Raw genomic sequence first — 14,751 nt, 5'->3', positions numbered from 1 at the left:
TTTATGGACAGTGTAATGTGCTATATCAAGAACTGTATTGACACTGTAGCTGTGGATAAACACATCCAGGTCTTCCCAAACCAGAAGCCCTGGACGACTCAGGAGGTCCAGCGACTGCTAAAGACCAGGAATGCGCCTTCAGGTCTGGGGACAGGACCGTCTACAGTACAGCCCAAGCTAACTTGAAGAGCGGCATCAGAATGGCTAAGTCTGACTACAGGAGGAGGATAGAGGGCTATCTTGACAGCAACAACAGCAGGCAGGTGTGGCAGGGAATCCAGCATCTCACCAACTACAGGACCAACCTCGCAGCTGCGGAAGGCGACGCCACGCTGGCAGAGGAGCTGAACCTCTTCTTTGCCCGCTTTGAGGTGAAGCCAACAGAGGCAGCCACACTACACCAAGCAACCCACAACACCACACTCCTCGTTGTAGAGGAGCACGAGGTGAGGCGCACACTGCGGGCTGTCAACCCAAGGAAGGCTGCTGGACCTGATGGCGTCCCTGGACCTGAAAGACTGCGCCGATCAGCTGGCTGGAGTCTTCACCAGGATCTTCAACCAGTCCCTAGCCCTGTCTACAGTCCCATTCTGCCTGAAATCTTCCACCATAGTCCCCATACCCAAGAAACCTCACATCTCCTGCCTCAACGACTACCGGCCTGTGGCACTAACCCCTGTGGTGACGAAGTGTTTTGAAAAACTGGTCCGGGGTCACATCACAGCACTTCTCCCTCCTGGCTTTGACCACCACCAGTTCGCCTACAGAGCCAACAGATCCACAGAGGACGCTGTGATCACGGCCCTCCATGCTGCTCTGTCACATCTGGAGCAGCAGGAGAGCTATGTGCGGATGCTCTTTGTAGACTACAGCTCTGCTTTTAATACCATCCTCCCTCACAGACTGGTGGACAAATTGGGGGACCTGGGCCTCCCTCACTCCACCTGCATGTGGATTCTGAGCTTACTGACCAACCGACAGCAGAGAGTTAGGGTGGGAAAACATACATCCACTGCCCTCAGCCTTAGTACTGGCTCTCCACAGGGCTGTGTGCTGAGCCCCCTGCTCTATTGTCTGTACACATACGACTGCACCTCTGCCCACCACAGCAACACCATCATCAAGTTTGCTGATGACACCACAGTGGTGGGGCTCATCTCAGGAGGCGACGAGTCCGCCTACAGGGGTGAGGTGGAGCGGCTGTTGCAGTGGTGCAGGGAGAACAATCTGCTCCTCAACAACTCAAAGACAAAAGAACTCAAAATAGATTACCGGAGGAATAAAACGGACATTACACCACTAACCATTGGGGGAAAATGTGTGGAGAGGGTAGCTGATTTCCGTTTCCTGGGGGTCCACATTGAGCAGGGCCTCACCTGGAACATGAACACCTTCGAGCTGATAAAAAAGGCCCAGCAAAGACTGTACTTCCTGAGGGTTCTCAGGAGGAACAACATCAAGGAGAAGCTGCTGGTGTCCTTCTACAAGTGCTCCATAGAGAGCATACTGACCTACTGTATCTGCGTATGGTATAACAGCAGCACTACGGCTCAAAGGAAAGCTCTCCAAAGGGTTGTGAATACAGCCCAAAAAATCATTGGCTGCCCTCTCCCCTCACTAGAGGACCTGCACAGTGACCGCTGTCTAAGAAAAGCACAACACATCACAAAGGACACTTCTCACCCTGGACATTCTCTGTTCACACTGCTGCCTTCAGGCAGAAGATACAGAGCAACCAGAACAAGAACCAACCGTCTCAGAGACAGTTTCTACCCGATAGCAATAACAAAACTAAATGCAATCAAAAACAACCATTAATCATCATGAATTATGTATGTGAGAATGTGGCTGTTCTTATTTTTATTTTTATTTTCTGCCATTTGTTTGTTGATTCTTGCGTTGTGTATGAATTGTGAGACAGTTATTTTTTGTTTTTGGGCATGTGCACCGACTGATGGCACCTTTTGAATTTCGTTGTTCTTGTGACAATGACAATAAAGATTTATCTTATCTTATCTTATCTTATCTTATCTTATCTTATCTTATCTTATCTTATCTTATCTTATCTTATCTTATCTTATCTTATCAAAGGAAGATCATTCCATAGCGTGGGAGCTGCCACAGAAAAAACCCGGTTTCCTCTGAGCTTGGACTTTGTCTTTGGTACCTTCAGAAGCAGCTGATCAGCTGACCTGAGGGAACGGGACGGTGTGTAAGAATGTAACAGCTCATAGAGATAGGGAGGGGTGAGGCCATTAAGAGCTTCAAAAACAAATAACAGGATTTAAAATGAATCCTAAAATGTACTAGTAACCAAGTGTAAGGAAGCTAAAATAGGGGAAATATGGTCAAAGTTTCGTGTACCTGTTAAAAGACGTGCAGCGGCATTTTGTACCCTCTAAAGCTGGGAAATATATAAATCACTGACTCCTATGTAAAGTGCATTACAGTAATCCAGCTGTGTGGTCACAAATGCATCGATCACTGTTTCAAAGTGCTGTTTGGAAATAATAGGTTTTACTTTGGCTAGCTGCCTTAAGTGGAAAAAGCTGGATTTTACAACGGCTTTAATTTGTGCTTCCAGCTTAAGACCAGCATCCATCTTGACCCCTAAATTTGTAATAACCGGCTTGACATACTGGGCCAAAGAGCCAAGATTGGTCAGGGAATCTAAAGTGGATCTGCCAAAAATCACTACCTCTGTCTTATCCTCATTAAATTTCAAGAAATTTAGGCCCAACCAGGCCTTCAAATCTTCCAGACATAAAAACAGAGAGCGAAGAGAGGTGGAGTCTGCATTCTTTAGTGGTAAATACTGTATATCTGTGTGTCATCTGCAATACAATGAAAATCAATTCCATATTTTCTAAAAATAGAGCCAAGAGGAAGGAGGTACAACAAGAAAAGAAGAGGGCCTAGAACTGAGCCCTGTGGGACACGGCAGTGGAGCAGAGGGGGACCTATGGGCATCAAGACAGACACAGAAAGTACACTTGCCAAATAAGACTTGAACCAATCCAGCGCAATGTGACTGATGCCCACCCACTGTTCCAAACATGAAAGTAAGATGCCATGATCAAGCGTATCAAAAGCAGCTGATAAATCCAACAGCACCAAAACAACACAGTCACCAGAATCAGTTGCCAAAAGTATATCATTAAAAACTTTTAAAAGAGCTGACTCTGTGCTATGAAATGGTTTAAAATCAGACTGAGAAACCTCTAAAATGTTATGTTCATTAAGATAAGCCATTAGCTGATTATAGACTATCTTCTCAAGAATTTTTGAAATAAAAGGCAGTTTAGAGATAGGTCTATAATTCGCCAGAACAGTAGGATCCAAAATTGGTTTCTTCAGTAGAGGCTGCAGAACTTCATGTTTCAGAGCTTTAGGAACAACACCTGAGGACAAGCAAGGACAGAAGCACCTATAGTAAGAATATGAGCAATTTGTGTATAAGTGTGAGAGAAAAATTGTATGCGTGTGTGATATTTTAATAGTATATATGTGGAATTTTAATATTTTGTGTGTGTATGAGTCTTTAGCTCTTTAGCAGTGTGTGAGAGACAAAACACAGTTTTTGTCCTAAATGGCAAAGGTGTGCAAATTTATATACAAATATGTATATTTCAATGTGTGTATATATACAGTGCCAACTAAATTTACTGGATATTTAAAACCTTTTAACAAATACAAAACTGCAAAGTAAGGCGTGTAATATTATTCAGCCCCCTTGTGTTAATACTTTGTAGCGCCACCTTTTGCTGCAATTACAGCTGCAAGTCGCTTGGTTTTGTCTCTATCAGTTTTGCACATCAAGAGACTGAAATTCTTGTCCATTCTTCCTTGCAAACCAGCTGGAGCTCAGTGAGGTTGGATGGAGAACGCTTGTGAACAGCAGTTTATATACTGAACAAAAATATAAACGCCCAATGTCAAATATTGTTGCCATGTGTAGTTAACAACTGTAAATGAGCATTTGCTGACATTTTATTGTATAAAAGTAATATTTATCTTTATATCTTTATCTTTAATATTTGTGTATCATTTTTAATCCAACCTGCTGTCAGTGAGCATTACTCAGTGAGTTATTTTTTTACTCAGAGCATGGATGGGGGGTGTCTACTGGGTGATCAGAGAAAATGAGCAACAGCTGGACAATCCTAGGACTGGACAATAAAAGGCCGCCCCAAAATGTCAATTTTGTCACAAGTCATAATGCCTCAGATGTCACTAGTTATGACAGAGCATGCCACTGGCATGTTGGATACAGGGACTTCCACCAGAGCAGCTGCACAGCTCAATGTTTATCGGACCATAGGCCGTTTCTGGCAAGACTTGGTTTCCAACAGACTGGCACTACTTCAAATCGACCTCATCCTCGTCGGCCACATGTGACCACTCCAGCACAAGGTCGCCACATCCGGCTTGTTACTCCTTTTGAGTTTAATCAAGGCTTAACGCAGTTCTTGGTTTCAACAGTCATTTATCACTAGAATGGCTAGAGTTAGTCCACTTTGACGTATACCTATATCGGCTTCGATAGTCCAACTGGCCTGAAGGATTTTATCTAGCAGGTGCTTTTGTTCAGTAAATAGGGCCATTACCTTATCAGTACCCTGGTAATGGCCTCAACGCATCTCACAGTTGCACAATAGACTTAGACTTCGACTTCGACTTAGACTGACTTTGTTGTCATTTTCAATGCACAGGGTGTATAAAGAACGAAATTTCGTTGCATACGGCTCAGGATAATGTTTGAAGTTCCAATGTTGTGAGTAAAATAAAAGTCTGATGGCAAGTAGGAAAAAGCTGTTTCGGAACCAGGTGGGCCTGCACCGGATGCTGCAGAACCTCTTTCCAGAGGGCAGCAGGGAGAACAGTCCATGGTGGGGGTGTGAGGGGTCACTGATGATGTTTCGGCCTCAGGACACGCATCCTGCATCGATGGTTGACCTGACACTTCGCCCTTTTGCCTGAGCTGGGTGTGGAAGGTTGTTGCCGAAGCAGTTTCTCCTTGTGTGTCTTCTTCTCACTCACATGAGAGTTACCGAACTCTTTTGCAAGCTCAACCAGGAAGTCCACCCGTCTCTCCTGCACCCCAATGCATGCCTGATAAAGCACATGTGCATTCAGTGCTGCCATGTCAATCATGTTTGCCAGGTTTGCTGACCAGCTGTCACATAGTGATGGAACCTTGGTCACCCCCCGCAAGATTATGACTGAAATAAATGCCATTAGTTCTTGTGAACTAAATAGGTGAAGCAGTCACCTATTTATCCTCCACAGCACAAAAGGCTGCATGCAAATTTGCATGTGCAAAGTCTCCCAGATTTCTTTTGCTTACACTTTTTGCATGATTTTTTTGAGGTGGATCAACACAATTAATTTGGTTAGTTTATTTCTAAACTGTCATGTTATACCCTCTTAGCTTTATTTCAAAGAGAAACATTACTAATTTCTTTTAGAAAAACCTTTGCATATTTTTTGAAACAGATTCTATGTTTTGCAAACTCTATGTACATTTGGCAAAATGACCTGGATAATGCAGCACAACATCATGGATCAGCTGCAAAAGGTCACATCTCTCCAAAAACACTTCATGTATGCTTCAAAACTAAACTGAAGAGCACTACCTACAGGAGACCTGATCTCCTGCAGGTATCATAGATACCCACCCCCAACATGGACTATTCACATTCCTACCTTCTGGCCTGACGGTCAACGACCACATTTACAATTGAAGAAGGGATGCTAATTTGAGCCATCAGAGTCGTCAGGGTGGACTCCGGCCTATTGGCCCTGCTGAGCCGATATGGGAAGGACTCGAAAACTGTATCATCCTAGTGTTATTGTGGACATGTCTTACAAAGTCCCCAAAAATGCTGTCAGAACTAAAAACAAAAGGTAACACAAACCCAAATCAGTTCACAATAAATGGAGTAAAAGATACAAATAAACAAAACCGTACCTCATTAACCACATTGACTCCAGAGAAATAAAGCTTAAATACTAATGATCAGCTTCTTCAGCTTGAATGCCCCATGTGGCTCTAAGTGTGCCAGCTAATGTTTCCCCGGGCAACACATGGTCCGCGGAACGAAATAAAAGGTCCCCCCTCATCTGAATGTACACTTAACCGAACTTAATGAGCATCAACACAAATTTACTAAAACTACCAAACATTTAAACTTAATGTTTAATATTAAATAAAATGTAACTACTGTCACCTTAAACAACAACAAAAAACAATAATCCAGATGATGCAGTTGCCTTGACAGCAGCTACACGGCTCGTCCATCTGTGGGATCGGCTAAGACCAGCGACACACACAGCGGATGAGACTATTGCTCTGCAGTAGACTGCCCGTAACTGGCTATGAGAAGCCAACTTGCATGCTCAGCAAATTCCTCAGCCTGACCCCTATCATGTTCAAAGGACTGTCAATCCACTACAAATGGTCATACCACGATGTTATCAATGCCGATATGAAGATCAGTAATTAATGAAAATATATTTTGAGTTTCTCTATAATGTTGCATAACCCAAATGTTCATAAGACTCTTATATTTGACATAGGGCGTTTATATTTTTGTTCAGTGTATAAATAAATAGTATGAATTAGACCATCATGAACCACACTCCATACCAGAAAGTGGCCATAATGCTACTAAAAATTTGTTGCCAACCGCCAATAAAACCAAGAAGAAGAAGATGAATAAGCACAATTTCTTCCTTCACAAATTATAAACAAAAACGGAACGTTGCTAGATTTTAGCGGTTGTAGGATTTCTCTATTGATATACATTACTAGTTTGGACATTGCCTGTTAGCTGCTAACGCTAGCTACGCTCCTGCAGGCGCCATTACTACGCAGTGAGTCTGTCCACAAAACCAGACTGTTCCAATGTGGAATGAGCATTACAGATTTCCATAAATGTGGATTAAATTAAAGCTAAGGAAATTGCAGATGTTTTGATATTTGAAATATCTATTCTCCCTTGATATAAATTTATAAACAGTTTGGTTTCTGTCAAGATGCAAGAAAGGATTAAGCAAATTCTGTGACTAGACAAACAAAACTTAAAGAGATGGAGAATCTGACTACAAGGGAATCTCTAAAACACTAATAAAATGTAATTTCTTCTTAAAACTACTGAAAGTAGCAGCACTTTCTTTTATATAGAAGGATAAATAACTTCCACTATGACAGTGATTCTCAAAGATTTTCTTCTGGGCCTCCCCAGTGGTCCCCAAAGATTTTCTGGGCCCCCCTATGAATTACAATAAAATCCCTCCCAAAAAAGAAAAAAGAATCAACACATATTGTTCAACCAGAAATAAGCCTATACACATATTTTGTTTTCAAACTCCACAGAAGTTTATTTCACACTTCAGGTTGCAACAGAACACACTACAAACCATCTTTACAGTGAAACACTTTTGTGTAACTTTTGTTTTTCATTCATCCATACTGCTTCCAGCGCCCCACACTTTGGGAACTACTGCACTATGACGTTGTGACAGACTGCGAGCGCCTAAACCTAACAGCACAACAACAAATCTTGACAAATAACAAGTATGATTGAAATATTACACAAAAGTATAGGAATGCCTGTTTTCTTGTTCTGAACATATGCAGCGGTTTGGCTCACTGAATGCAGCAAGAAGGTTAAATGTAGTGATTGGCGTAATTTGCGAAAATCTTTCAAGGTTTTTCATGGCAAGACAGAGATCACTGTTGGATTGTTATGCACTGCCCCCTCGCGTCAAGAAAATGTAAACGCAACTTGAGAAGGGAGGCTTTACGCATGCGTGTAAGCGCATATGACATTTTCAAACTGGACGGCGGGTAGTAGAAGACAACAGAGAAGCGGCACAAAAATCTTTTAGAGGAGAACCTGTTGGTGATAGTTTTAACAATGACCAGTACTCTTAAGGGAATCACTCTGAAAGGAAGCGCAGAGTTGGTGGCTGAGTTCTTCTGTAAGTATTGAGCTTCAATCCATAGCTTAGCAGCTCGTTTCTTTCCTTAGCTTCCACACAACACGTTGTGCTAAAGTGCAACTGTTGGGCCTGAGCTGAGTCTTTGTAAAACTCATGAACTCAACATGAAACTGGAATAAACACCGGAAGCCAGCGTGTTTCCTCTCAGAGCTGTAAATGCAACTTATTGTCGTTGCAGATAACGATTTATTTTTATCGCTGACGTTAAAGTCGAGCGCTACAAAAGCAAATCAAATGGAGTTTAGTGATATTTTTCATAATATACATACCGAAGTTACGGAGCCCCCTAGGGGACATGGGGAATTATTTTTCTTTTGCGTTCCCTCGCAATACTGTACTGGTCAGTTATGCAGCATAATTGAATACTGCAAGCCTTTCTTACGGTGGGCGCCGTATTTATGCTTTAATATAAGGTTATGTGAGGTTTTTCCATGAATGTTAGTATCTTTTTGTGAAATATCTGAAGTTTTATATCTTTCTTTAGGATAGAAAGGCGCCACAAACCTACGATATAAACAGAAACTTTCCGTAAGTAGGAAAGAAATAAAAAATACAACCTAATTTGGACTATTTCTGAGTTATTATCGCGGGTAATAAGTCATCCGACAGTTTTGATTGTGTCTCTGTTGTGTTCGCAGTCTGAATGGTTTAAAGAGCTGCTTTCAGTATCGCTCCATCTTAGCCTTAACAGACATAAACTTTGATGACGAAGCTGCTCCTCTGAGATAGAATAAGATCATTTATTAGTCTCCTGCAGGGGCGCCGCCAGGAATTTTGGGCCACGTGACAAAAAATTAAATTGCTCCTCCCCATCCACAGCTTTTGTTACAATTTCTTGAGTCTATTTGACCCATAAAAAGCGTCACAATATTTACGGCTTGTGAATTTTACATGCAACACTCCAAATACAGTTCAATCTGGAGAGACTCAGACGGAGAAAAGACGACAATTAGAAGACAATGGAAGACTTTATTGACATACAGGATTTACAGTCTTTGGCGCTCGGGCCCCGGCTGGGGATAACGGTTATCGCAGCGTTAGTGATAAGCTTCAGATGAGCATCCCGATGCCGATAGGAACGTCATCCCCCCGGGACCGGCACTGGTGGTGGCGGCTGAAGAAGGGAGTGGGCCTCAAGACCGGGCGATTGGAGGAGGGGGGGGGGGGGGGGGGGGGGGTTGAGCTCGGCTGGAGAGCGAAGGACACTGTTGGTGAAGGTCCATATCAGCTGGGACTTGGACGGTGATTGGACGAGACGTGGCTTGGTCCAGCGTTGATAGGTCGACGATTGTAAGCGGGTCGCTTCAATTAGCAGGTCCCGGTGGGGATAAAAGAGTCTTCCAGTTTGAATTTGCGCCTAGGCTTCATTATGAAAATAGATTGCTTACATTTTGTTTTTATTAGTTTTAGATTACTGAAATGTCTCTCCCCACGAGCAACAGTCATAGGCAACATGCAAAATATAAATAAAGCAATCCAGACTTCTCAAAAATTGCTAGTTGCATTTTATTCTAACTGCAGTATATAACTGTAATAAAAAAAATGTTTCTCTATATTTGTTAAAGCTGGCACCATGTCATGACAGTTTGTTATGAGACGGATAATCTGTGAAAACAATCAACCTCCTCCACAGTCTCCCTGAACTACTATTGCTAGCGAAAGTAATGCAACGTTTCAACCAAAACAACCAATCAGAACTAGGAGGAGGGTCTTAGTGCTGTCAATCAACCTCATTCACTGCTGTGCTAATGGTGGAGAAACAACTTATCATTACAGAAAGACTGTTTATCTGCCATCATTGGTAACTATGCTAGCTAGACGGAGCATTTACAACAGATAGCAGTTAGCACAGCAAGAGACAGGATGAGCAGCTACATGAGATTATGATTAACAGCACTAAAACCCGCCTCCTGCTACTGATTAGTTGTCTCTAGCACTGGGAGAAAGCAGAGGAAATACATTTTTCACAGATTATCTCTCATGCCATACTTTCACAACATAATGACAGTTTTAACAAATATGTTAAAAAAAAATATATATATATTTTTTTAATAAAAGTTACATAATGCATCTTTGATTTCACTTAGAAGAGGACAGGTCAGGAGGGACGTGGGTTAGAGTTGCTGCTGACCGACTCATCTGTCATTGCGTTCAAACGGCTCAGTCTTTTGTCTCATCTTTTCCCCAGAATAAAAGTCAGTATTGGCCAAATTCAGAAACAGCAGGTTAAGATTTTTTAAAGATCAGTGATCAGCTGGAAAACTGCCATCTGTGCACCCATAGTTGAAAGTGACATTTTTGTAACAGGGGCTTCTGTTATTGTGAAAGCTTAAGTGCATAAGGGTGTGTGTTTATAGTCTATAGAAAGAAATCCAAAAGGCCAAATATATTCTTTTTATGTTAGAGACTACCAAATATTGCATTCAAGCAGTTTGTGTTGATATCTGAAACTCTGCGATTGTAGTGATCGTTGCAGTTGGATATATTGAGCCGGTCTCCCTCAAAGAAAGCAAGAAATCAATGTGAGCCAGTAATGTCTGATCCATGCATCTCCAGTTCCACTTCAACATGGTTTCTAAGCATCTTTAGCTGAACCTTAGCTGACCCAGTGTCTCTCCACAGCATTTGGCATCAACAGTATCCTATACCAGCGGGGCATCTACCCTCCTGAGACCTTCACCAGAGTCACACACTATGACATGACCCTGCAGCTTACCACTGACCCCAAGCTGAAGAACTACCTGACCAATGTGGTGTCTCAACTCAAAGGTACCGGTGCTCAGGGGAACGGCTTGAGAGACGAGTCACCTGAACTGAAATAGTTTTCAGATTTTATTCCATGGATTCCTGACGTTCTAATGACAACTTGATTTTTCTGCTTGGCTTCAGCTACAGGTCACCATGGAAACTAAAAGGTTGAAAGTTGATCTCGATAGCCGGTTCAGAGTGAAATATCCCTGTTAAAATCAGTAATTCAGACACAGTAAAGTAAGAGTATGTAATACCATTGGCCAGTAGGTGGCAGCAATTGATAGACGATCTAAAAATACTGCCCTCAATAAGATATGCAGATGACGATAAAGTTATCCTGGTTAAATAGTTTTGCATTTCTTAAATCATTTTGTTTGAAGTTTAGTAAAAATCAGTTAATATATGAGAATCATTTTCAATTCTTTCATTTTTGGTTGGATTCTCCATTGTTTCTTTATGCAAGAGTGCACCAATATAGCAGACACAATTTTCTTAATTTTGGGCGATCCTTCGATACTTGCATGTGAAAGGAACTTTGTTGCTATATCTAGCAACTTTCAGATCAATTAAGTTGATTGGCTAGAAAACTGAAATCAGTTCACAAAAGTTTATGTTTTTAGTTGTAGAAGTGAACCAAAGTTTGCAGAAACTAATTATCATAACTGATGTTTTTAGGAAGAAAATGACTCTTGATCGATCAGACCAGGAGAGCTGGAATCAGTGCTCTCCAAATGTTCTTCTGTTTTTTCAGCAATAGTAAATAACCTGAAATCATTCAGAAGGTGGAGTTGCAGTGTTTGTCCTTGTTTCAGAGTGGCTGTTTGAGTGCACTGTGCAGAAGCTGGTGTTGGTCATTACATGTCTGGAAACCAACGAGGTGCTGGAGAGATGGCAGTTTGACATCGAGTGTGACAAATCGTCTAAGGAGAGCAGGTCAGCGCCGTGTTGTTTTCCTCAAAGAAAAAATCTGATTTCACACAAAAGTATTTTATTTGATGTTTTTTTGGAATTCAAATTAGACAGAATATTTGTTAGAAACTATAGGGTACAAAATGATCTCCTCCAGCAGGGGGCAGTATAAACCTAAAATAAGCTCTGAGATTTCAGTAAGGATGAGTTTTAGCTGTTAGTTGTGTGTTCCCAGTGCTCCCAGGGAGAAATCCATCAAGATCATTCAAGATGAGATCCGCTCTGTCATCAGGCAGATAACAGCCACGGTTACCTTCCTCCCTCTGCTGGAGACGCCGTGTAAGTTCCTCTTCTTTCTCTTTATTATCTCCCTTTGTTCCAATGACCTCTGACCTTCCACTGCAGGTGCCTTTGATCTCCTGGTCTACACTGATAAAGACCTGGTGGTTCCAGACAAGTGGGAGGAGTCCGGCCCACAGATAATCAACCAATCAGAGGAGGTGCGCCTGCGCTCCTTCACCACCTCCATCCACAAGGTGAACAGCATGGTGGCTTACAAAAGGACCGACTCAGTTTAACCTGCTGAAGCGCCATGGCTGCTCTTTAAAGTACATTTTACAGGACTCGTTTTTCTTGTTAGTTTTTTTTGTTTGTTTGTTTTGGAAGAAATTCTTTCCTTTCTGATGTAATGTTTTTCATGAATGACAGTTTTCTTTAATGTGTCTGTTATTACAAAGTGGCCACCTTGGTGCTTTATATGTTCACCTTTTAAAAAATGTCAAATAAAAGGACTTTATGTTGACAGATGGTTTATTTTTCCTGCTTTCCTGGTGTGGAGTAAAATTTGTTTCACAATTACTCAATCAAAAAAAGAACTAATCATGTCCAATAAAAAAGAATTGCGGTAAAAACTTTTGGATTTGCAAAAAAAAAAAAAAAATTGTTTCAAACAAAAAAAAACTTCTTGATCAAAAAACTGAAACTGGTCAAAACATTTGAATTGTAAGAATTATTTTTTTAAAAACAAAAAAAAAATGCTTAAAGTTTTAATTTTTTTTCCAGCAAAATCACTCATTTTTGTTTGAAGGCAAAACGTTATTTGCATAGCAAACGTTAATTTGCGCATGTCAGAATTTTTTGGTTGACAGCGAAGAATGGTTGCATTCTCTCAAGTGTTTTTTTTGATGCTCTCTGTTTTTGGTTGAGGTTTTGCTTGCGAATCTTACATGAACCTCCTGGGCGGAGCCTGAAGAGAGCGATGTAAGACCTGTTCCTATTGGTTAGCGCTGACTGAAGCGGAAGACTTGACTGCTATCTCAGAACTCTCCAGAACTGCAGGGTTAAGTCATTTTAATTCTGGAATAATCACATGTCCAATATTTTACTGCTAACTTTTGTCTAAAGGTTAGCTACTCTAGCCACAATGTTTTAATTCATCACAATGAGACTGAAACAGCAAAATGAGCCTTTTTGTTTAAAGTTTAATGACAGTTTTAGCAATGACTACACAACACCTGATCATACTTGACTATTTATCAACACGCATTAGACTGTATTAAATATTATGTAATGTCTCAAGAGAATGGCAGTGCTAGAATAGTGATGCTGTTGAAGAAAAGTGAAGCGACTGAGGAACCTCAGGTATTAGTGTATTGAAATATGTATTAACCTGTTATTACTTTTTACATGAACTAAATTTTATTATGAAGCTATTATCAGCTAAGATGTCTGTTAGATGTGAAAAGTATTGTTTTTATTTATTTTTGTGGAAAAACTTGCACTAATGTAAAGAGTTGTTCAAGAATGAAAAAGATTTTTTTAGACTTTATTTTTGTTGGTCAAACTTCTGTACTCACTTTAAAACTATTTGACTAGCTGTATTTTACTTACAGTTTTTGAAAGCACAGAACCAGTTCAAGTGCCAAACATATGTAAAAGTATTTTTGATCAATAATAAAACATATTTTGATAAATACAATATGTCAAAATCTAGTAGTAAGCTTGTGTGTATTTCTCTTGCTAGCTGTGAGGCAAATGATAAAGTTCAGTCCTGCAATGATGCTTGATTAAAGACTGAAGCCATTTTGTTCAAGAGGAATTGGAAGAAGATGTTTTTTGGGACAGTTTGCCTCCTTGAGATCATAAAACATATACATACGTTTAATGTATAGTTTAGATAATTTATTACCAGGAATGGCATAGTTACTTTGAAAAAGTAACTTGATTACTCAATGAAAAATCCATCTGTTACATCTGTATCTAAAGTCTAGAATATATATTCCTGTATCTAAAGTCTAGAATATACACTGCTCAAAAAAATAAAGGGAACACTCAAATAACACATCCTAGATCTGAATGAAAGAAATATTCTCATTGAATACTTTGTTCTGTACAAAGTTGAATGTGCTGACAACAAAATCACACAAAAATCATCAATGGAAATCAAATTTATTAACCAATGGAGGCCTGGATTTGGAGCCACACACAAAATTAAAGTGAAATAACTCTACACGCTGATCCAACTTTAATGTAATGTCCTTAAAACAAGTCAAAATGAGGCTCAGTATTGTGTGTGGCCTCCACGTCCCTGTATGACCTCCCTACAACGCCTGGGCATGCTCCTGATGAGGTGGCGGATGGTCTCCTGAGGGATCTCCTCCCAGACCTGGACTAAAGCATCTGCCAACTCCTGGACAGTCTGTGGTGCAACGTGACGTTGGTGGATGGAGCGAGACATGATGTCCCAGATGTGCTCAATCGGATTCAGGTCTGGGGAACGGGCTGGCCAGTCCATAGCTTCAATGCCTTCATCTTGCAGGAACTGCTGACACACTCCAGCCACATGAGGTCTAGCATTGTCCTGCATTAGGAGGAACCCAGGGCCAACCGCACCAGCATATGGTCTCACAAGGGGTCTGAGGATCTCATCTCGGTACCTAATGGCAGTCAGGCTTCCTCTGGTGAGCACATGGAGGGCTGTGCGGCCCTCCAAAGAAATGCCACCCCACACCATTACTGACCCACTGCCAAACCGGTCATGCTAAAGGATGTTGCAGGCAGCAGACCGCTCTCCATGGCGTCTCC

The 14,751-nt window shown here is 41.2% G+C and overlaps 1 protein-coding gene across 1 annotated transcript; it reads left to right on the top strand.

Moving 5' to 3' along the window:
• The first annotated feature begins 7,835 nt into the window (after positions 1-7,835).
• Positions 7,836-12,471, top strand: mad2l1 (mitotic arrest deficient 2 like 1). Its single transcript, XM_023346321.1, has 5 exons — positions 7,836-7,986; positions 10,630-10,776; positions 11,571-11,691; positions 11,903-12,006; positions 12,073-12,471. The coding sequence occupies exons 1-5, from the start codon at positions 7,923-7,925 to the stop codon at positions 12,243-12,245; spliced, it is 609 nt and encodes a 202-aa protein (XP_023202089.1). The 5' UTR covers positions 7,836-7,922; the 3' UTR covers positions 12,246-12,471.
• The last annotated feature ends 2,280 nt before the right edge of the window (positions 12,472-14,751 follow it).

The sequence above is a fragment of the Xiphophorus maculatus genome, chromosome 14, assembly GCF_002775205.1.
Source record: "Xiphophorus maculatus strain JP 163 A chromosome 14, X_maculatus-5.0-male, whole genome shotgun sequence".
In the NCBI taxonomy this organism is placed as follows: domain Eukaryota; kingdom Metazoa; phylum Chordata; class Actinopteri; order Cyprinodontiformes; family Poeciliidae; genus Xiphophorus; species Xiphophorus maculatus.
The sequence above is the reverse complement of the archived record's forward strand: the minus strand, read 5'-3'. Positions and strand labels throughout refer to the sequence as shown.